The sequence below is a fragment of the Schistocerca piceifrons genome, chromosome 7, assembly GCF_021461385.2.
Source record: "Schistocerca piceifrons isolate TAMUIC-IGC-003096 chromosome 7, iqSchPice1.1, whole genome shotgun sequence".
Lineage (NCBI taxonomy): Eukaryota > Metazoa > Arthropoda > Insecta > Orthoptera > Acrididae > Schistocerca > Schistocerca piceifrons.
The window spans coordinates 50,329,553-50,353,468 of NC_060144.1; the positions used below are offsets into that span (position 1 = coordinate 50,329,553).

At 38.7% G+C, this 23,916-nt stretch overlaps 1 protein-coding gene across 4 annotated transcripts in view; it reads right to left on the reverse strand.

Annotated features, from left to right (window-relative positions):
• Window positions 1-23,916, reverse strand: part of LOC124804604 (UHRF1-binding protein 1-like) — a 433,274-nt gene that overhangs the window by 210,825 nt on the left and 198,533 nt on the right. For all 4 annotated transcript variants that reach the window (XM_047264799.1, XM_047264798.1, XM_047264802.1 and 1 more), the window contains exons 10-13: window positions 22,916-23,156; window positions 9,037-9,305; window positions 4,554-4,712; window positions 1,651-2,078 (exon numbers count right to left, since the gene is read on the reverse strand). In XM_047264799.1, the coding sequence (XP_047120755.1) occupies window positions 1,651-2,078; window positions 4,554-4,712; window positions 9,037-9,305; window positions 22,916-23,156 (1,097 nt within the window). The remainder of the gene's footprint in view (window positions 1-1,650; window positions 2,079-4,553; window positions 4,713-9,036; window positions 9,306-22,915; window positions 23,157-23,916) is intronic.

The window sequence follows — 23,916 nt, forward strand, 5'->3', positions numbered from 1 at the left end:
TTCTTATGCTTGTGGGATAGTAGAGCCAGAGAACAGCAATGGACTAAAAGTGATTGGCCTCCCCGAGAAACTTTAAAACCTGGAGAGAAAAATGTTATCAATACTACTTTGGTACCACCAGAAAAGGTTTTGTTGCCCCCTCTCCATATCAAACTGGGATTGATGAAACAATCTGTAAAATCACTACAAAAGGATGGGGACTGTTTTAAATATCTGTGTACAAAATTCTCGAAACTGCCAGAAGCAAAGTTGAAAGCGGGAGTTTTCACTGGCCCCGACATAAGAAAACTTTTAACCGACACCCTCTCTGTAGAAAGTATGAATGAGAAGAAAAAAGAAGCTTGGGTATCGTTCAAGGATGTAGTGCAAAAGTTTTTGGGAAATACTAAGGAGCCTGACTACAAAACCATTGTTCAACGGATGCTAGCAGCATATGAAGATCAAGGCTGCAAGATGAGCTTGAAGCTCCATTTTTTACACTCCCACATAGACAGTTCTCCTGAAAACCTGGGAGCTTGCAGTGAAGAACAGGGGGAGCAGTTTCACCAGGATATCCATGATATTGAGAGATGGTAATAAGGAAGATGGGATGCCACTATGCTCACTGACTACTGCTGGAGGCTTAAGCGGGAAACAAAAGATGGAAATCGGAAAAGGACTCGCCGAAGTATCAAGGAAAAGAAGAAAAGGTTTCATAAAAAACATGAATAAGTATAATATTGTTACTATATGTCTCAAAATAATGTTTCGTTGAGTGTGAAAAAATATTATGTTTGATAATTTTGAATAAACGGGTGCTTTTACCAATTTTTTTTTGTTTGAATTTGCAAAAACACCTTATGTGATAGAAAAAAAATGAACATCACTTCTGAAATCAACGCATTCTAAAACATATAATTCAGTAAAAATACCTCATGCAGCTAAACAAAAAATTTTTTGCAGACCTGTGTAGTTAGTTAATATTTAAAGAAATTGTTTTATAGCCAAGGCTGCATTCAAAACTATTTTCTACTAACTGGTTTCGATAGGTAAGACTGACATTTTTATAGACATTTAAAAACTTTTTGGTTGTACGTCATGTTCCATTGTGCATTCATTACTCAGGCATTTTGATGTTTCAGTGGAGAGTGTATTGCACATTCCACACAGTTTTGTCAAAAGTAATATTACAAACAGGTTTTTCACAAGTAAAAATATACACTTGCTGAACTTAGACTATATATGTAGCACTCCTTTGACATTTGTCAGGGGTTAAAATCTGCAATACATAGTAAAAGTGCACATTTATGCCAATGTTTATAGTTACACGACTGGTGAAACACACCTTAGATCATTCTCACTCGAAGTTAATATTTACACAAATTACTAAAGTATTCAATCACTTGAACATGACTTAAAGAACTCACACAGGAAATATAAAATGAAATGAGAGAAAATGCAAGGTTCACTAGATACAATGTTCTGAAATTTGGTACAGGTACAACATGCAAAATCTTCATTATATATCGATTACAAAAACATTGGTGTTATGTTAGTGCTTAAAATATGTGCTGCCTACAAAACAATATATATGAGGAGGAGACAGTCAAAGAACTAAAATTTAATACCAAAATCAAGTGATAAAAATGAAACTGCCATAATTTAATATACCTTTCACTGTCTGAAGAGGCATCACTACGTTGAGAAGCAGTCTCACTGGCCAAATCATCCGGACTGGCTTTCAGTACTGAATCTAATGATGTAACCATATTGCTCAGGCCTTTCCAACCCTTTTTAACAGTGCTTATGCTAGCATTGAAGTTATCAGGTATTGAAAGACCAGTAAGGGGTTGCACAGAGTTTACTGGGAGAGATGAAGTCACTGTGTCCATGTAAGATGCCACATTAGGAGGAACACTATGGCGAAGTCGAGAGTCAAATGGACCTTCAAATGAAGGAGATGAAGATAGGCTATTGGCATGTATTCTCACTCCTTCATCTGCCAGACTTGCAGAGTCAGGGACAACAGATTCCAGATCGGCACTGCCGTGGTATTCTCGTCCTGGTGTCTGTGATGCCATAACAAATGTTATTTCAACCTGAAAAAAGTAATATGTCATGAGCATGTTCTTATTTAATCAGTTATAGAAAAATGATACGGAGGGAAGCACAAGAATCGTACGTACTGGAAAGAGAAAGGGGAGTCAAACTATTTCTTTATGTAATTTTGGCACATGGAAAACTGCCTCCAATTTTTTAAGTGTGCCACTGTGCAAGCCTTTCAAGCTCAAGTTACAGTTAAGCAACAAAAATGGCTATGAAATGTAGATATTAACGCCAAGCTTTTCAGCTGACTTTATTTTTGTAGTCAAAAGAAAGGCAGAGCTAGAATTATCGGGATCGCAAGGCTTTTAAATTAGTTGCAAACATCGGTTAAAAGACACATAACATCAAAATACAAGAGAAAATTAGAATAGACAATTTAAAAAAAAGCCAATACTGGGGAAAATAAAGTATAAATGAAAGACTTTTACTACTAAGAAAGTCATAACACATAATATGCAAGCAACACAGAGGCCACACTGACATAGGGATAAAGCTTATTTAAACAAGAGCAACTTTCAGGTACAAAATACTTACCTTGAATTGCGAGAGGACTTTCTACATCTGTATTTCAGATCATTGTATGACTGAATGAAATATTATCAATTGGAAAATAATGATAGAAACAAGTGAGGTGTTTTGAAATGTGATATTACACAGACTTAAAAATTAAGCAGATGGATACAGTATGAAATGAGATTTTAACCTACTGTGGATGACACCAGAGTCAGAATCAGTTAATTGCAAGTGCTGAAGAGGAATTTGTCATGGACCACACCATTAAGTACCAGGTAGTCTGCTGGACAATATTGCATCCTGGGTACCATGTAGAACAACACAGTGGTTGCTAGAAGGGCACAAATATGTATACTTCATTGATACAATGCCTTCCTATGTGTATTGTTTCTTTGCTCCCATGCATGTTTTGAAGTCCCTAAATCTTATTCTGGAGACATGACGGAGCAGAGTATTAATGTAAATGTTGGAAAAGCCTTCCAATGACTTGCAATCAGGGGACATATGTTATCTTATTTTGGAGAAATATAAATATTCGCGTAACTAAATATAAATATAGAATGAAAATCCTCACAGGATGTAAATAATTTAGGAGTAAAGCACATATTTTAGAATGCTGACTGTCCCACTTTTAACAAAAATACTTATATAGTGATAACCTTGATCCCTCAATTCCACTATCTGAACATCAGTACCGCGTAAAAGATGTGAAACGGTATAAACAAAGTAATGAGACGCACATCTCAGATGGAAAGCAGCAGATCTGGTACACTGTCACATTTTCACAGGAAAAAGATGTGTGGTGGTACCTTTGAACAGTATACCAACAACATGATTGTTTCAGTTTATTCTTATCACATGAGATGAGATTAAATGTAATAAAACCAGTGTTGATTCTATGAGCGTAAACCTGAGAATGCAAATTTAAGGAGACTTGCATTTGGAATAAATGGCAAATAAATGAAGCATAGAAATTAACTTTTCATTTTGTATTTATTTTTGTGTGATTGTACTTTGAATGTGCATTACACAAAAGATAAAAGATGAGTGATTACTGGCCAGAGAATTGCCTTTTTTCAGTTCTCTAGCTGTTTTTGTAACAAACCACAATTATGGCAAGGATTATGCTTCTTCTCCACAGTGAATATCACTTGACAAAGTTGATCTTCCTGTCAGGAGGCTTTTTCAAGAGTACTTTGAGAAGAACATTACTATGTATACTGATTGACACCATATGTTACATTTGATTGTGGGAGCTTAACACAGAAACCATGGGCAAGTGAACATCACACGGAATTGAACTTCCAAAAAACAGGACTGTGGAATAAGGGAAAAAAAGTCACAGCAAGAAGTCAGTGTAGTTTAGTACAGATACATGACACTCATCATTCATCAGCGTGTAAGTTACTGCCAATCAAAAAATTTGTTTGTTATTATTACCAACAGCACAGAATAAAGCTTAATTCTGTTTATGTATGAAAATAAAGAACAACACCTAAATACTTCTGACCTGAGCTGCCGGAGAAAATTTGTTTGTTATTATTACCAACAGCACAGAATAAAGCTTAATTCTGTTTATGTATGAAAATAAAGAACAACACCTAAATACTTCTGACCTGAGCTGCCGGAGAAAATTTGTTTGTTATTATTACCAACACCACAGAATAAAGCTTAACTCTGTTTATGTATGAAAATAATGAAAACACGCTAAATACTTCTGACCTGAGCTGCCAGAGTTGATGGTCATGTGTGACTGAAGTGTGGTTGCTTGTGTGAATGAATGGTGTTGGTTTCTCTCTTTCTGATGAAGGCTGTGGCCAAAATCTTATGTGCAAGGGTCTTAATTGTTCCTGTCTGCAATTTAACATGTCATCTTTATGGTGAGTAGCAATCTATCTCTTCCTAGCTTTTTAAAAACTAAATACTAGTATCTATTAAAAATAAATTCCATGTACCTGTGGCAGCAACACGCCTGCTAAAATAACTGTTGGTGGGAGACCATCATTTCCTTGAATGCGACGTGAGTCAACACTCATTACAGCTGCTGTCTCACTAATTCTATCCATCGCTCTCAGAAGGAACAAATATTGATAATGATTAAGTTGAAAACTAACCTGTGGATCAGAGTTTATTTATAAATGGCACATTCAATAAAAAATAATTGTGAATTGTGGAGCATGTGAAACTAAACACAGTTTTACAAGTATCAGACAATCCTTTCATTATAAAAAAAAACATGGTGCACATTATTCATTCAATGTCAGTTCACACATTTCGTTTTTTACTAATAATGGAAGTAATTAAGAAGCGTGGTATGAATTATGCAAAAAGCTATTAAATACCGATTACAAAATGGTTCTTGTTGAAAGATTCAGAAAGCTACAAACTCTGGCCCATTCTCTAATTTCAATAACGGTCTACTTAATAGAATTATACCCACTTTCAACAATGTGTGACTGTGCTCTGCATGGTAATATACAGGGTGGGCCATTGATCGTGACAGGGCCAAATATTTCACGAAATAAGGGTCAAACGAGAAAACTACAAAGAGCGAAACTTGTCTAGCTTGAAGGGGGAAACCAGATGGCGCTATGGTTGGCCCGCTAGATGGTGCTGCCATAGGTCAAACGGATATCTACTGCGTTTTTTTTTTTTAAATAGGAACCCCCATTTTTTATTACATATTCGTGTAGTACGTAAAGAAATATGAATGTTTTAGTTGGACCACTTTTTTCACTTTGTGATAGATGGTGCTGTAATAGTCACAAACATATGGCTCACAATTTCAGATGAACAGTTGGTAACAGGTAGGCTTTCTAAATTAAAATACAGAACATAGGTACATTTGAACATTTTATTTTGGTTGTTCCAATATGTGATACATGTACCTTTGTGAACTTATCATTTCTAAGAACGCATGCTGTTTAGCGTGATTACCTGTAAATACCACATTAATGCAATAAATGCTCAAAATGATGTCCGTCAACCTCAATGCATTTGGCAATACAAATAACAACATTCCTCTCAACAGTGAGTAGTTTGCCTTCCATAATGTTCACACATGCATTGACAATGCACTGATGCATGTTGTCAGGCGTTGTCGGTGGATAACGATAGCAAATATCCTTCAACTTTACCCACAGAAAGAAATCTGGGGACGTCAGATTCGGTGAACGTGCGGGTCATCGTATGGTGCTTCGACGACCAATCCACCTGTCATGAAATATGCTATTCAATACTGCTTCAACCGCATGCAAGCTATGTGCCGGACATCCATCATGTTGGAATTACATCACCATTCTGTCATGGAGTGAAACATCTTGTAGTAACGTCAGTAGAACATTACGTAGGAAATTGGCATACATTGCACCATTTAGATTGCCATCGATAAATGGGAGCCAATTATCCTTCCTCCCATAATGCCGCACCATACATTAACCCGCCAAGGTCACCGATGTTCCACTTGTCGCAGCCATCGTGGATTTTCCGTGGCCCAATAGTGCATATTAAGCCGGTTTATGTTACCGCTGTTGGTGAATGACACTTCGTCGCTAAATAGAATGCGTACAAAAAATCTGTCATCGTCCCGTAATTTATCTTGTGCCCAGTGGCAGAACTGAACATGACACTCAAAGCCGTCGCCATGCAATTCCTGGTGCATAGAAAATGGTATGGGTGCAATCGATGTTGATGTAGCATTCTCAACAACGACGTTTTTGAGATTCCCGATTCTCGCGCAATTTGTCTGCTACTGATGTGCGGATTAGCCGCAAAAGCAGCTAAAACACCTACTTGGGCATCATCATTTGTTGCAGGTCGTGGTTGACATTTCACATGTGGCTGAACACTTCCTGTTTGCTTAAATAACATAACAATCTGGCGAATGGTCCGGACACTTGGATGATGTCGTCCAAGATACCGAGTAGCATACATAGCACATGCCTGTTGGGCATTTTGATCACAACAGCCATACATCAACATGATATCGACCTTTTCCGCAATTGGTAAACGGTCCATTTTAGCCCAGGAAGCAAATACCGTCCACACTGGCGGAATGTTACGTGATACCAGGTACTTATACGTTTGTGGCTATTACAGCGCCATCTATCACAAAGCGAAAAAAGTGGTTCCACTAAAACATTTATATTTCTTTAAGTACTACATGAATATGTAATAAAAAATGGGGGTTCCTATTTACAAAAACACAGTTGATATCCGTTTGACCTATGGCAGCGCCATCTAGCGGGCCAAACATAGTGCCATCTGGTTTCCCCCTTCAAGCTAGATGAGTTTCGTTCTTTGTAGTTTTTTCATTTGATGCTTATTTCATGAGATATTTGGCCTGGTCACTATCAATGGACCACCCTTTTTATTAACTTTCACAAAGTAAGTGAATTAAATGGCAGCATTATTTTTAATGATGTTTCATAATTCTGAGAAGAATTTCTGAGAATCAGTTACTTGTTATGTAGTTTTGATGGCCTCATCTTTAAATGTTTAAACATATTCCCAAAAAAGACACCTTCTTGAAGAGGAAAGTCACTATGAGCATCAAGTAATAGCAAATTTTAAAGAAACTGGAACTGACACCAGCAGCATTCAGCATCATTTCTGGTGTAGTGCTATGATTGTATGTAAGGCATCTGTGAGAACTTCCATAAAAGTCACCATTACAGATGGTACACAGTAATCCGACATATAAAGTAAGAAACAACAGACTCAAAAGTTTGAGCTCTGTCAGCAACAAATGATTGGTTCAATTCTTGCAGTGGAAAAAGATTTTAATCACTCTAAGTGTGGCATACGCATTTCAATTTAATGCCACGCAAGTGACTGGGGTGTCAATGTGTGACACATAAAAACTCACATTCCCATCATTCCTGGTGTCAAAATGAGTCTTTACTAATTAAAAAAAGCCCTCTACATCTTCTCAAATTATGTTTATCCAACAAAAGCAAAGACAGAATCAAACAACAGAAACTCCAGGTTGGAATATCAGCACAGTAAGGAAAATATAGATTGCTACTTACCGTGAAGATGACTCGTTAAGTTGCAGACAGACACAATTAAAAGATACTTAACATTATCTTTTGGTCACAGACTGCATTAGAAAAAGAAAGAGAAACACAAACACATTCATTCATTCAAGTAAGCACACCTCAACCCACAGACGACTGTCATCTCCAGCAGCTCGGACCAGAATGCCATACTGCATCTCCAGCAGAGAGGAGGACAATGTCTAGGAAGGTGCATGCTGGGTTGAAGAGGACTAGGTGAAGCAGATGGGAGATAAGGTGTTGAGGTTGTGACGGAATGATCATGGGTGTCTTGGCCCTTATCCTTACAACACATTCTCTGCCCCCAAAATAATCCCAGGCTCGACCTACAGTAACCTATTGTCCCCACACCCTCAACCCAAGAGTTTCCACCGCCTGTCCTATCATCTCCTTCATATTTTCATCCCATTACTCTCTTTGTGTGCCATCCTCTACCAACACACCTGTACATATATTCCCTTCCCCACTCCTCTCTGTTTGCACTCCCCATTCCCACCAACCCCCATCTTCCCTACCCCACAGCCTTCCGACATTTACCTGTTGGCAGTTTAATCCCTGCATGCTCTGCCAGACAACACTCTTGTCTTCCCCCACCCATACCCTGCAATCCCTCCCCCTGCCCCGCCCTTTCTAGATTGCTGCTTTCGTTCCACGTGACAACTGCATTCCTGTCTGAGCGGTGGTCGTGTGCATGAGGTGTGCTTGGCTGTGTGAATGAATGTGTGTGTGTGTGTGTGTGTGTGTGTGTGTGTGTGTGTGTGTGTGTGTGTGTGTGTCCGTCCTTCTGTGAATAAGGCTTTGGCCAATAGCTTACGGGTAAGCGACTTTTCGTTGTGCCTGTCTACTGTTCAACGTGTCATCTTTACAGAGAGTAGCAATCCATCTTTTCCTTATACTGTTAAAAGTTAACCATATATGGACAAAATAGGTTATCTTTCTAGAACTAACTATACAAAAATCGCTTTTCTTGATAAATTCAATAATCTGCTCTCTTATTCCATCATATGTTGTACAATAAATACAAAACCACAGCTTTAAATATTACTACACTGCAAAAGGGTTCTTATTTTCTGCATTTCTACATCTACTGCTAATTATTACTAAACAGCGTTGTAACTGTAACTACCACAGCCTTATTACATTAAGTAGGAAACAGAAAGGATCTAAGTTATGTCAACTGCAATTTTATGTTTGTGAAATAAATAACTAAAAAAGAAACCTACTGATTGAAACTGAGATGGTATTAATAATGTGAGGCGTTACTCTACTTAAAATTACTGTCAAATCTTGCAGCAATTCACTACGTACAACAGTTATGAAGTATTACTGCATCTCTTAATAAGCAAATCTGTAAATTCACATAAACCTTCAGAACACTAACCAGTGCTGGTACATGAGCAAGTGTATTGAGCACAGCGTCAGTTGCATCCCAATGGGCCCACAGTGTTAATGGGAATGCATCAGTCAATGGTACAGGATCAACTCCTGCAGCAATGTCTGCAGGGGCACCCGAAAAGCTTGCACTCACAGGTTCCAAAGACACACACCAAACGTCACGTGCATCTGTCCATAACAGTGTACGAGACAAAGAATGCTCCAACTGAGATACATCCCCCGTTACATGAGGAACTGGTCGCACAGAGTCGATTCCTGCACAGAATTAATGTGGTATTAATTTTTAGCAGTCTACTCACAATGTATACTGAAACAATGGCTACATGGAGTAATATGTTCTAAACGCGTATTAAATAATAATAATCTATGATTCTGCACTTTGAAGAGATGTCAAGTCAAATAATATTAGAAAGACTAATCTAAAAGCAACATTTCAAACAACACCAATAATTTTATCAAGGGTTTTTTTCCCTAACAGAGCCAACAGATGATAACATAAAACACGAAATAATCAGTAACATTAACTATTATATTTTCAAAATACACTGTGAAGTTTCAGCTTTTCATTTTTGAAACACAAATGTTTTTTGGACAATGAATACACAAAATATTTGCAGGAATATTCATCTTACATGTCATCTGATTGATCTCACCTCACCAGATCTTACATTGGCTAACTGCTATCTGTTTGACATGGCATCATGTTTCATAGTCAGGAATAAAAGTAAATATGTAATACAGTTTAAACTCTGAAACAAAGCCCTTTCATATTAGCAGCACAATGCTACTTGTAGGAAAAACTACTCAATACATCATCTGCAATGAAAGATTTGTCACAAAACCATCCAGACATTCATAGATGAGACATTGACTTAAACTGAGGATAGCAAAACAGCAACAGAGATTTGTCACAAAACCTAGAGAAATTCTAGTATTATTTAAAGGCTGTCAGCAGCATCAAAGAGTGTGTTTAGACATTTATAGATGAGACAGTGACAGAGGGTAGCAAAATAGCAACACAGAATCCTGTTTTCAAATGTCCCTTACAAACGAAAATCAAGGGGCAATGCTTCAGTTTAATTCTCGCACCACTACAAACATGAGTCACTTAGATATTAGTGTCGTGACATTGAGACACAGCTCAAATCATTAAAATTGGACAAAGCTTCAGGGCCTAGCAGAATCTCTATCAGGCACTATACTGAATTTGTGGCTGAGTTTGCTCCTCTTTTAACCACGCTGTAACTTAGACACCTCAAACAAAAGCTGCATTCACCCAGAGAAATGTTTTTGGACTGTTGCAGTTTGCGTTGTATATTAATGACCTTGCAGACAATAAAATGGTAACTTCAGAATTTTTGCAGGTGATGCAGTTATAAATAATGAAGAACTGTCTGTTAACAGCTGCAAAAATATTCAGTTAGAACTGTATAAGATATCAAAGGGAAGAAATGACTGGCAACTTGCTTTAAATTTTCAGAAATATAAAACGGGGCATATAAAAAAAAATTAAAAAAAATAAAATGAATAAAAAAAGTTGTGTAGTATGACTACAATTTCAATCACTCAAAACTGCATCACAATAGTGCAACCCATCCCAGGATACTGCTCAAGTGTGTGGGATGCATACAGATAGGACTAATAAAAAATATGCATAAAAACAAGAGTAACACAACAGGTCATAGTTTCGTCTGGCTCATGGGAGAGCGTATATATAAAAGCCTACTTACAAAGTTTCAAGAACCATCCTTAAGTGAGGAATCCAGGAATATACAACACCAACCCCTCGCCCCCATTATTCCCACGTACTGCACCTATAGGGATTATGAAGATGAGATTAGACTAATTATAGCTCACACAAAGTCATTTAATCTATCGTTTCTCCCAGACTCCAAATATGAAAGGGATGGGAAGAAGCCCTAACAAATGGTAGTACCCTGAGCCATGCCCTTCATAATGGTTTGATACAAGTAAGATTATGAATACTGTAGATAATCTTCTGAAATCACATTCTTCTACACTGAACTCGCACTTCTTAATTAGATACCTTTTGATTTGTTTGACACCAGACCAAGATGTTGAGCTGTAATGAAAGTCAGATCCTCCCCTAGATGGAGTGATCTGAATTGCCAATGCCTTTGAGACCTGCAAGAAGTGCAGCAACCAAACACTCCATAGCTCTTGCCATTTTCCAAGTCACCCACAGTGTTTGTAAAACAGCCACATGTAGAATATCTTTACTATGAAGCTCAGTGCCCAACTGACTTCAAAGGAGAACATATTGCTGAAGTGTACAATAGACAATTCCATGGGCCCTCTGCTCAAACCCATATTGTGACAACAATACACTCAAACAGTTTTCAAATGTAGCCACGATGACTCTCTCTCTCTCTCTCTCTCTCTCTCTCTCTCTCTCTCTCTCCCCCAAGAAGAAATTAATATTTTCAGCTGTTATTTAAGAGTTTTCCATCACTCTCCTTTTGGTACAGACACTTTAGTGTGCATTGTAAGTAAATCTTCACACTTTACCACTGCTGTTCCACAACTAAAACCCTAAAAATCTCAATTCTGGGTGTATGGCAGCCATAATGCTCTGATCCTTTGTCTATAAACTATACTCCTGACTATTACAGATGTTAACTCATGCCAGCATATTCTTAACAGTAGAAGATTTGGCCTTGAGCATAGACTGGCTTCAGATTTCCATTCGCAAATCTGTTTGTGCCTTTCAGCAACCTACTCTTTGTGATGAAATAGATTCACTTTGTCCAAAGTTTGTCCCACTGTTGCAACCTGGCCTAGGAAGAGCAACAGATTTTTAGGCTCACATTATGCTTACATTTTCTATGCTGCTTCTTTTCATTCAAATCCATCCAATACCAATGCCTCATAATGCGACCTTAAAGAAGAACTAGATTGCTTCAAGCAACACCAGCAAACCAGAAAGCAAGGCTTGTATCCTGAGCCTAGAGCCAGGAACTAATTGTTCAGCTTTCTGGAGGGCAATAGTTTTCCAAGATGGATCTGTCCAACACTTATTTTTAACTCCCATTAGATTAAGAATTGAAAAAAAAATCTTTTGTCATCTATGCCCCTTTTGGACTGCATAAGATTTTAAAAAAGATATTAAAAAAGCAATACAATGCACAGATTACCTAGACGATGTGTCTTCCCAAGGCATTGACTGATCCATTAGATTTTGGAGGAGCAGCCGCAGACACACACAATCCATTAAGGCTATTGTCACATCAATAGGAGGCACACTGTAGCAATGTCTATGCATTTATCACACAAAGTGCTGGATTCCATGCATGGATCAACTGTATACTGCCTGTATGAAAACTTCTGAGAGTAATTTTATTCCTGGCATATAAGTGATATCAGCACAGTAAATAAGATGGCAGCTTGTACAAACAACTATAAGCAATAGATATGCATTCAACCATTCATATGTTTTGTAGTGGACATGCAGCCATAGTGTATCAACATTGTCACGTCACAAATCGCAGTGAAACAACAAGCAACAATTCAATTTCACATGATAAAATGGCTGTGAAAATATTGGAGGCCATGAATAAGGCTCATAGTGGTAATCATCATGCAAGAGTGTTTCAATGGTTTAAATGTTTTAAAGAAGAACAGATGTCACTCATGGACAACATGGTGTCAGGATGTCCCATCCCAACTTTATGCGACAGAAACATTAAAAAGTTTCGTGATCTTTCGGAATGGACCATCATCATTCACGCAGATCTATTGCTGAATACAATGTTCAAAGCATTCTCCAGAATGTTTTGAAAAAGAGAGAAGCATGCGCACAGTTTGTCCTGCACACCTTGGCACCCAAATGACAACAACAAGGCATATGCCTGCCATGACTTGACTGAAATGAAAAACATGGACAACTCTTTCTGGAAAAAATCTTCACAGGTGGTGAGGCTTGGTGTTATCAATATGAACCTACCACACAGAATGAGTCTGTAGTGGTTTGCCAAGACCGAAGAAGTTGCGAATGACAAAATTGAAAGTGAAGACAATGTTCATCACCTTTTTTTCTCGTGGCATTACTGAAAGGGAATTTATTTTCACTGGCATCACTGTAAATTCTCAGTATTATTTGAATGTCAATATCATCGGAGAAAAGAGAGAGAGAGAGAGAGAGAGAGAGAGAGAGAGAGAGAGAGAGAGAGAGAGAGAGAGAGGGGGGGGGGGGGGGGGGGCGCTCAGTTTTCAACCACCCTTCATTCATACTCACACAAGATGGTGCCAAGTGACTTATTTTTTTATTCCTAAACACAAAAATTTACATGAAGGGTCAATTTACAGTATGATGGTCATCTGAAAAATTTGCAACTTGTGTTTAAGAAACTTTCACAGCAGGACCTTATATAATTTTTCCTAATGCTCTTGTTTCCAACCTTCTGTTCCATATGTAGGATACATCCTAAGCAAGGATGGTCTCAAATCAACCAAAAGTGTATTGCAATAATTGGAAACCTGCTGGTTCTGACTAATCTTAAAGATTTGTAATTGTTGTTGTGTCATGGTCTTCAGTCCACAGACTTGTTTGATGCAGCTCTCCATGCTATTCTACCCTGTGCAAGCTTCTTCATCTCCAACTAACTACTGCAACCTATATCCTGAATCTGTTTAGTGTATTCATCTCTTGGTCTCCCTCTATGATTTTTACCCTCCACACTTCCCTTCAATACTAAATTGATGATCCCTTGATACCTCAGACCATGTCACACCAACCGATCCCTCCTCCTGGTCACTTTGTGCCACAAATTCTTCTTCTACCCAATTCTATTCAGTACCTCCGCATCAATTACATGATCTACCCATCTAATCTTGAGCATTCTTCTGTAGCACCACATTTCGCAAGCTTCTATTCTCTTCTTGTCCACGCTATTTATCGTCCATGTTTCACTTCCATACATGGCTACACTCCATACAAATACTTTGAGAAAAGATTTCCTGACACTTAAATCTATACTCTATGTTAACAAATTTCTCTTCTTCAGAAACGCTTTCCTTGCCATTGCGAGTCTGCATTTTATATCCTCTCTACTTCGACCATCATCAGTTATTTTGCTCCCCAAATAGCAAAACTCATTTACTACTTTCAGTGTCTCATTTGCTAATCTAATTCCCTCAGCATCATCTGATTTAATTTGACTACATTCCATTATCCTCATTTTGCTTTTATCGATGTTCATCTTATATCCTCCTCTCAAGACACTGTCTATTCCGTTCAACTGCTCTTCCAGGTCCTTTGCTGTCTCTGACAGCATTACAATATCATCGGCAAACCACAAAGTTTTTATTTCCTACTCCAAATTTTTCTTTTGTTTCCTTTACTGCTTGCTCAATGTACAGATTGAATGACATCGGGGATAGGCTACAACCCTGTCTCGCTCCCTTCCCTACCACTGCTTACCTTTCATGCCCCTCGACTCTTTGTAACTGCCATCTACTTTCTGTACAAATTGTAAATAGTTTTTGCTCCCTGTATTTTACCCCTGCCACCTTCAGAATTTGAAAGAGAGTATTCCAGTCAACATTGTCAAAACCTTTCTCTAAGTCTACAAACGCTAGATACGTAGATCTGCCTTTACTTAATCTATCTTCTAAGATAAGTCATAGGTTCAGTATTGCCTCATATGTTCCAGTATTTCTACGGAATCCAAACTTATCTCCCTCGTACTCGGCTTCTACCAGTTTTTCCATTTGTCTGTAAGGAATTCATGTTAGTATTTTGCAGCCGTGCCTTATGAAACTGATAATTTGGTAATTTCAACACCTGTCAACATGTGCTTTCTTTGGGATTGGAATTATTGTATTCTTCTTGAAGTGTGAGGATATTCTGCCTGTCTCGTACATCTTGCTCACCAGATGGTAGAGTTTTGTCAGGGCTCACTCTCCCAAGGCTATCAGTAGTTCTAATGGAATGTTGTCAACTCCTGGGGCCCCATTTCGACTTAGGTCAGTGCTCTGTCAAACTCATCACACAGTATCATATCTACATCCTGTTCCATTTCCATAAAACTGCCCTGAAGTACATTGCACTTGTATAGACCCTCTATACACTCCTTCCACCTTTCTGGTTTCCCTACTTTGCTTAGAACTAGTTCTCCATTCCCGCTCTTGATATTAATACAAGTGGTTCTCTTTTCTCCAAAGGCCTCTTTAATTTTCCTGTAGGCAGTATCTATCTTACCCCTACAAACCCTAGTGATATAGGCATCTACAGCCTTACATTTGTCCTGTAGCCATCCCTGCTTAGCAATTATGCACTTCCTGTCGACCTCATTTTTGAGGTGTTTGTATTCCTTTTTGCCTGCTTCATTTACTGCATTTTTATATTTTCTCATTTCATCAATTCATTCCAATATCTCTTCTGCTACCCAAGGATTTCTACTAGCCCTCGTCTTTTTACCTACTTGATCCACTGCTGCCTTTACTATTTCATCTCTCAAAGCTACCCATTCTTCTTCTACTGTATTTCTTTCCCCCATTCCTGTCAATCGCTCCCTAATGCTCTCCCTGAAACTCTCTACAACCTCTGGTTCTGTCAGTTTATCCAGGTCCCATCTCCTTAAATTCCCACCTTTTTGCAGTTTCTTGAGTTTTAATCTACAGTTCATAACCAATATATTGTGGCCAGAGTCCACATCTACCCGGTTCCTAAATCTCTGTCTTACCATTATATAATCTATCTGAAACTTTCCAGTGTCTCCAGGCCTCTTCTACATATACAACCCTTCTTTCAGGATTCTTGAAGCAAATGTTAGCTACAGTTATGATCTGTGCAAAATTCTACCAGGTGGCTTCCTCTTTCATTCCTTACACCTATTGCATATTCACCAACTACTTTTCCTTCTCTTCCTTTTCCTACTATCAAATTCCAGCCTCCCATAACTTTTAAATTTTTGTATCCCTTCACTATCTGAATAATTTCTTTTATCTCATCATTCATTTCTTCAATCTCTTTGTCATCTGCAGAGCTAGTTGGCATATAAACTTGTACTACTGTGGTAGGCGTGGGCCTCATGTCTATCCTGGCCACAATAATGCTTTCACTATGCTGTTCATAGTAGCTTACCCGTGCTCCTATTTTTTATTCATTATTAAACCTACTCCTGCATTACCCCTATTTGATTTTGTATTTATAACCCTGTATTCACTTGACCAGAAATCTTGGTCCTCCTGCCACCGAACTTCATTAATTCCTACTACATCCAGCTTTAACCTATCCACACTCCGATCCATAGAGAACCAGCTTTCTCTCTCCTGATTTGCAATTATTCTTGAGTAAATCTATATTTATGCTCAATTCCCTCAAGCAACCAAAATCTCATACATGAGAGGCACAAACTTTCAATAGTGTAAAGCCTGTAATTAAAAACTGAGCTAAAATCAGCACCTTGGTACCAATCAGCACTGCCCTTCCTTCTAGCAAGCAGTGCCTCTGCACATGCAAGAAGTGCAGTCTTACGATAAGAATTTCCATGTGTTTCCAAAGGCCTTTGGAATTTGCACCAATAACATTATCAACAACACCAGAAAAATATACCTATATCACAAAGTAAGCCATAGCAACCACTTTTCATGTATCGGAGTGTAAGATGTTTTTATACAGCAACAAATTTCAGCTAATTACTGACCATAATTTTTTAGTTTCCCTTTATTGCCTGAAATCCTAACTGCCCAATAGCACTGAGCATGGCTCCAGCACTAAGATTTACATCTGTCAGTTTTTTCAATATTCCATTATTATCACCAACTGCAGCTACATTCAAACCGAGATACATCATCTACATGGCCTCCTGGAACTTGGTCTAGAGTTCGAATATATAATATAGATAGATCCAAAATATACTACCCAAGTTGTGTCATGTGAAAGATGTGGGGAATAAGCAAGATTTTGGGACCAAATGGTTCCTTCCTCTGGCAGAAGGGTTGAAGGGAATGGAAGAGGGATGAAGGTAAAGGACTAGTGAGATTTAGGAAATGAGAAGACTTACTGAAAAGCTGCACAAAACACAATGTTAAGAGGGTCTTACTGGATGGATGAGAAGGAAACACTAAGTGCTGGTGGCTGCAACCGATGAGATTTCAAAACTTGAGAACTTAAAGGTGGAAGATAGTGCTTGGAATAGTTACTGAAAAGAAATGATGAGATCACAGAAATTAATGTAAATTTAGACCAGCTAAGTGGTGAGAACCAAGCATATGTACAGACAATTTCACTTTTGAAGTTTTGAGAAACTGATGTCAAGTCGGACAATTCAGATGGCATGTGTCGTCGAAAAGGCACCAAGGTCATTGCTCATGTTGTACGGTATGCTATGCAATAGAACATTGTGTGTTGCCAGTATACACTCACTATGCCCATTCAGCCTAACTGATAACTTGGTGGTAGTCAGAGCAATGTAGAAGGCTAACAGTGTTTGCATTACAACTGATATACAACATGTGACATTTCCCTTTGATAGGTTGGGAACCCTATGGTAGAGAAACAGGTGCACAACATGTGTAGGGTCTGATCAAGATATTGCAGAGATTAGGGGGTGAGGGGAGATGGAAAGCTGTTCTAGGAGGAATGGGCAATATATCAGGCAGAAAAGATCTCATTTTCTAGGCATGATTTTAGGAAGTCACAGCCCTGTCGAAATAGCTGATTAATACAGTCAAGACCAGGATAGGAATAAGTGACAAGAGGTTTGAACTCCTAAGTAGTTTTTTGGAGGGACTGGCAGCAGCAGGACTGCATGTGATGACCCAGGAAATCTGCTTTTGAAGTAGGTTAGTGGAATAATTACATACAGTGAAGGCTGAAGTGGGAATGATGGTGTAATCCTGCAAAGAATCTACATCTGAACAAATATGTTTTCCTTAATTGCCAAGGCTGTAGGAGGGGGAACTTTTGACATAAAAGGATAGAAAATGTCAAAATGTCAGTACTGTTATTTGTTTGTAGGTTTAATGTGAGCAAAAGTGTGTAGTTTGTCCTCAGTGAATATGAGGTCAACATCAAGGAAATTGACATAGACCATGTGAAATACAATCAGCAGAATCTATTTGGAGATTCCAAAAATTTCAATGCCTCAGCCTTGTCTTGTGTTCATATGGCAAAGATGTCATCAATGTATCTAAACCAAAGCAGGGGCAGATATATAAACATATCAGGGGTAAGGCCATGGATAACAGGATGGCTCCTTCCTAAGTCAACCTTTTCATTGGTCTCTTGGAGGGGACTTCCCTGGGATCCATAAACCTTAAGTTCTTAATTTGGTTTAGGAACACTGATGACATCTTTGCATATGGAAGCATGGTGAAGCTGATCTGTTGACATTTTTGCAATCTCTAAATACATTCTCCCAACCAGATTGTTCCAGATCTCATACCACTTTTCTTGATGCTGACGTTATCCTTAACAAGCATCAACTATAAATTTCTGTTAACATTAAATCTATAAGCTGTTGGTAGTACTAGTACTGCTGAGCCCCCCAAAAAACAACTTAGGAGTGCATTTCTTGTCATACAGTACTATTCTGGTCTTGAATGTATTAATCAGCTACTTTGACAGGGCTGTGATTTCCTAAATCATGCCCAGAAAATGAGGTCCATTCTGCCTGATATACTGCCCAACCACCTATAATAAGTTTTCATCCCCCCCCCCCCCCCCCCACACACACACACACATATATCTTTGCAGTATCCAGGTCAGATCCAATGCTCTGTGTGCACCCATTTCCTCACCTTGTGGTCTGCGACTGTCCCCACTGTAAGGCTCACTCAACACATCCTCCTATCAGCAACTTCATCATTCCTGTAACTGGTAAAACATATAGTATGAGCTGTTACAAAATCACTCTTTGACCTGCTACATTTGTATGACTATCATCAAGTCTCAGTTAGGATAAATGGGTACAGGGAGTGTACAGTGGCAAAAAGTCCATTGTAGAGCCCGCCCTACAACATGACAGTTGTGACTTCAACATCTGTTTCACGAAACGTGTCACCTGGATTCCCTCTTCTGCCACCAGTTTTCAGACTTTCAGAACCGAGAACTGGCTTACATGTCTTCAGTTCTTACCACTCACCTGACCTAAATTTACATTAATTCCTGTGATCTCAGCATTTCTGTTCAGTTAATTACTTCTTTTCTTCCATTCCCTTTTATTTCCTGAACTGACTCCTGCTCCTCCTCCTCCTCCTTCCCTCCCCCCCCCCCCCCCACCCACTCCCCCTTGCCCCACTATCTGTCTACAATGTATAATGCAGTTGGCTTTACTATTATTCACTCTTTCACAATGTTTTTTTCAGTGATCCTTGTCTTGCTTATACACCATCTTCCAGCTGTAGATCTCAAATTTTCAAATCTTGTCTAGTGCATGAACCAATTGTCAGCCATTCCTTCTCATCCCATCCATTAAGTCTACTCTGTCTGGATTCTGAGAGGCTTTTTCCATCCCACTTCCTAAAACTCAATAGCCCTTTTCCTTTATCCCTCTTGCTTTCCTTTCAAACGTTCTGTCATGAGGAGGCACCACAGGCTCTGAAAGCTTGCATATTCCCACATCTTTTATATGTGTTTTCTTCTGTCACTACTTGTTGAGCTTATCTGCCTATATTATATTTTCAAACACTGATCATTACTGTTGATATAGTGGTGTGGTGTTCATAGCCAAGAAAGTGTATGACTGTAAATAGTCTGTCAAATTGCCCAAATCTTTCAATAATTTTACATCAAGGCTTGGGACACATCAACAGATACAAGGCATGACCATAATCTGAGCAAAGCACTACATTTTACACATGCATGGTCAACCCAGTTATTGACAACAAAAATCCCTCTCTTCATCTATATTTTGTAAGACAATATAAGTTACAAGCTTTCATAGACATCCTTCTTATACCATCTGAAAACGGAGAACGCACAGGGCTGTAATTTCACCTTCCTTGCAAAATAACTTTTTAAACTTACTTCATCAATTACATTACAGAACTACAAGGTTGAAAAATCTTGCTAGGATGTAAGTTTATTGTCCAAAAATGGATGACAACATTAGACAACTTATACAGAATTGTCAGGCAAGTAGAATATATCAACCAGCAGCTCCACAAACGTTTTTCTCTCATGGCCAGAGCCCGCACAAATGTGGGATCATATCCATGCCAGATCATATCTATGCCAGTTTCGCTTGACCTGATACTGTTACAGTCACACTCCCATTTCCTAGTGTCTTATAGGAGCTACCTCTAAGCACTTCTGTACAGACAATGGCATCAGACATCAAAGTAACTTGCCTTTCACCTCACATCCAATTGCACTATGAAGACATTTATGCATACTTTAAAAACTGAATGTTTACAGAATTTTGCTTTGGCATTTCTGAAAGAACAGTAAATAGTTTACTAATAACATACAGAGTAACATGCATCCACGGCCAAAGTCCAGCTGCGCTGCTTCACGGCTGACCTCATCAGACACTGTCTGGTCTGTTCCGACAGTAACAGAGTGTGACGAGGATACCGCTACAAGTTGGCACCTCATTGTGGGTATGTACATTTGGGTTCGCTTCAGGCTAGATGTGGAAATTTAGCACAGTTCATTACATTTTTGAGGGTCACCTGTGACACACCCATTTTCAATTGTCTCTCTGAAAGTCCTGCTAATCAACGAAGTTCATACCAATGGAAGTGGACCAGCCAGCATCGCCATTATCATCACTTCCTTCCCCTTCAAGTGTTGGCTTGATGTGGAACACAGCCAACCAGCTTCTACCAGAAACATACCTACATCACATCAACTCCAGAACTGCAATGTCACATGCCAGGAATTCTTCCTCCACTGAACAGGGCACTTTTGATTCTTTGGGCTAGTTTCAGGGGATAAGAATCAAGCAACCTTTCTAGATATAGATATGTAAAGTACATAAGTGATCTGCATAAATGATATAATGTCTAATGGGGGTACTATGAGTTGCCTAGTGTAAGGTGCGTGGTCTGTGGCAGTGTATTACACAAGCTGGTTCCCGGAACTAATGACAGGTTGGCTACAGACTGTCATTAGCCACTTAAGGCCACTACAGTGTTTATATATGCCAGAATTTTGAAGAGATCTCAGTGTGCCTTTTATAACGAATTGTGAGATTGTTTGTGCAGCATTCAATGTGCTATTTGGACTTTGTCTGTATCTGCTGCTACTGGACTCATGCCTGGATCTGGACTTTGGCAGGTTCTTTTCTGATGAGTTGTCTGATATACTCTCTGATAAATTAAACCATGTCCCAGTTTATGATGTCAGATTATTTCACATATTTGTATAAATATTACTGTGGAAATAAATGTTGAGTACTGTCTAGAAATCATTGTCTTTTATTGTTGTTACTGACAACCCTCTAGAATGTTTGATACCTTCATATTTTTTTGTTCAGTGCTGTTTATCTTCTAAGTATGTCTTGTCACGGGTTATGTTTCACATTAGATATAGCTGCTCTCAAAATACTTACTGACTCAAACCATTTGAAATAAAGGTGGCACTGACATATCTGTGATATTGTACTTTTTTGGGAGGAAAATTGAGAAGGGATGCTTTATGACCAATGCGGTATTTGGTTTCATAGGAGACTGGTAAAGCTCAATTCCAAATTTAGGAATAACTATCCTATTTGTTGAAGTAGTGTATGAAAGATCAATGTGTAGAAGTTAGGAATATTACAAACTCTAAAAATAAAATTATCGAGTTGCCTAATAAAGATACTGAAATCCTTAAAAATATAAGTGTTCCCTGAAAGAGGAAAATGAAAATGACGCAGTTGTCTACAAGGAGATAATATTTTTAGAAAATTATTGCAAACTGAGTGGAAACTGGACATTCATTTCCTGCAGGTATTGCTTCTAAGTGTTGATCCTCCACATAATGAAATGTAGTAGTCAAACAATGGAAAATCCAGGATGGAATGTAACAATATTATGGGAAGGAAAGTTGCTATCAACATATAGCAGAGATGCCGAATCGCAGATAGGCACAACAACAAGATTTTCACACTTAAAGCTTTCAGCCCATGGCCTTTGTCAACATACACACACACACACACACACACACACACACACACACGGGCAACTGCAACTCACACACACAACTTCAGTCTCAGGCAAGTGTGGTTTCAGTTCAAATGGCTCTGAGCACTATGGGACTTAACTGCTGTGGTCATCAGTCCCCTAGAACTTAGAACTACTTAAACCTACCTAACCTAAGGACATCACACACATCCATGCCCGAGGCAGGATTCGAACCTGCGACCGTAGAGGTCACGCGGTTCCAGACTGTAGCGCCTAGATCCGCACGGCCACTCTGGCCGGCGTGGTTTCAGTTGCCTGAGACTGCAGTCATGTGTGTGAGTTGCATTTGCCTGAGTGTCTGTGTGCATATGTGTGTCTATTGTTGACAAAGGCCATTGGCCTAAAGCTTTACATGTGAAAATCTTGTTATGCCAATCTGTGACTCAGTATCTCCACTCTATGGTGAGTAGCACCTTTCCTTCTCATAATATTGAAATGTAATAGTTTCTTTGTAAACCAACACTGATAGATTACAGCGCCGCCAACTAATGAAATGAATCTTAACCACCAAATATCTAGCAGCACACATTTCGAGATACTTAAAGTGTAGAAACAAATAAACAGATCTATTTCATCTGCACCAATACAGCAACGGAAATTCAGGATGGGAACTGATGGTTGATCATTACTTATTGAAAAGAAGCCTGACTGACCAGTCACATGTATCCACACTTACACTGTATTTACTTTATGCAGTTTCTTGCTGCCCATTGGATATGTGCAAAACTTACCTGCCAAATGCTTCAAGAACTTTTCTGTTACAACATGTTTGTCAGAAGGGATAGCAGGAAAACTGGCACCGTAGAACAATGGTGCAGACTGAAGAACATCCACACATTTAGCCAGATCTGCTCGTGAGCTATGTTCCATACTGCGTATATTTGTAACTGATGCACGTTCCACCTGAATCTGCAGAAGACGTGGCCGGTCTCGCTGATTACGGTACTCGACACCTCCAGTGTCCACAAGAACCTGAGCACATGTAACTCTGTCAGTCAGTTTTAAAATAATAACAGCAGCCTTAGTACAGTCATAAAATAGTTTTAGTCTCAATTTCTCTCATATAATACTAATGTACTTAGCACCCTGATGAGAGACTTCCAGTTTCTAGGTTACTGTATAAACTATATTAAAATAACTTTCACAATGGCTTCACTACAGTGCAACAAGTTGCAACATGGAAAAAAGTGATTCCTACTGTTCACTTGATGTTACAATTTTATTGATGAAGGAAACTAACTATCAAAAGTACTCAGCTGCAGTTCGATGTAAAAGTTTTTATCAAACCCATGTGATCCAGATCTCAGACTAGACCTCAATCTTTTGTTGGTTTTAATACGAGTCCCTCAATATACGATTCAGTGTGTTTTCTCTGTCAGCTCATTCCAGCTGGAACACTGACAACTTTCCAGGATTACAGAGCAAATAACATTCACATTGCATTCTTTGAGGATATGAACAATAAACAATAAAGCCTAGAAAGAGGCATGTCAGAAAGATGGAGGAGACAGATAAAAACATCAGAAATTACAGTGCAAAATGTAGAAGATCCTCAAGACAAGAACAACACAAGATATACAGGGTGATTATAATTAAAGTTAAACTTTCAAAACGCTGTAGAAATAAAACCACTGGTCAGAATGACATCAAACTGCAATGGAATATTATTGGAGAAGGGGGAAAACATATGGCAGAAGGGGGGAGGGGGGGGGGGGGCATGTAAATTGATCAA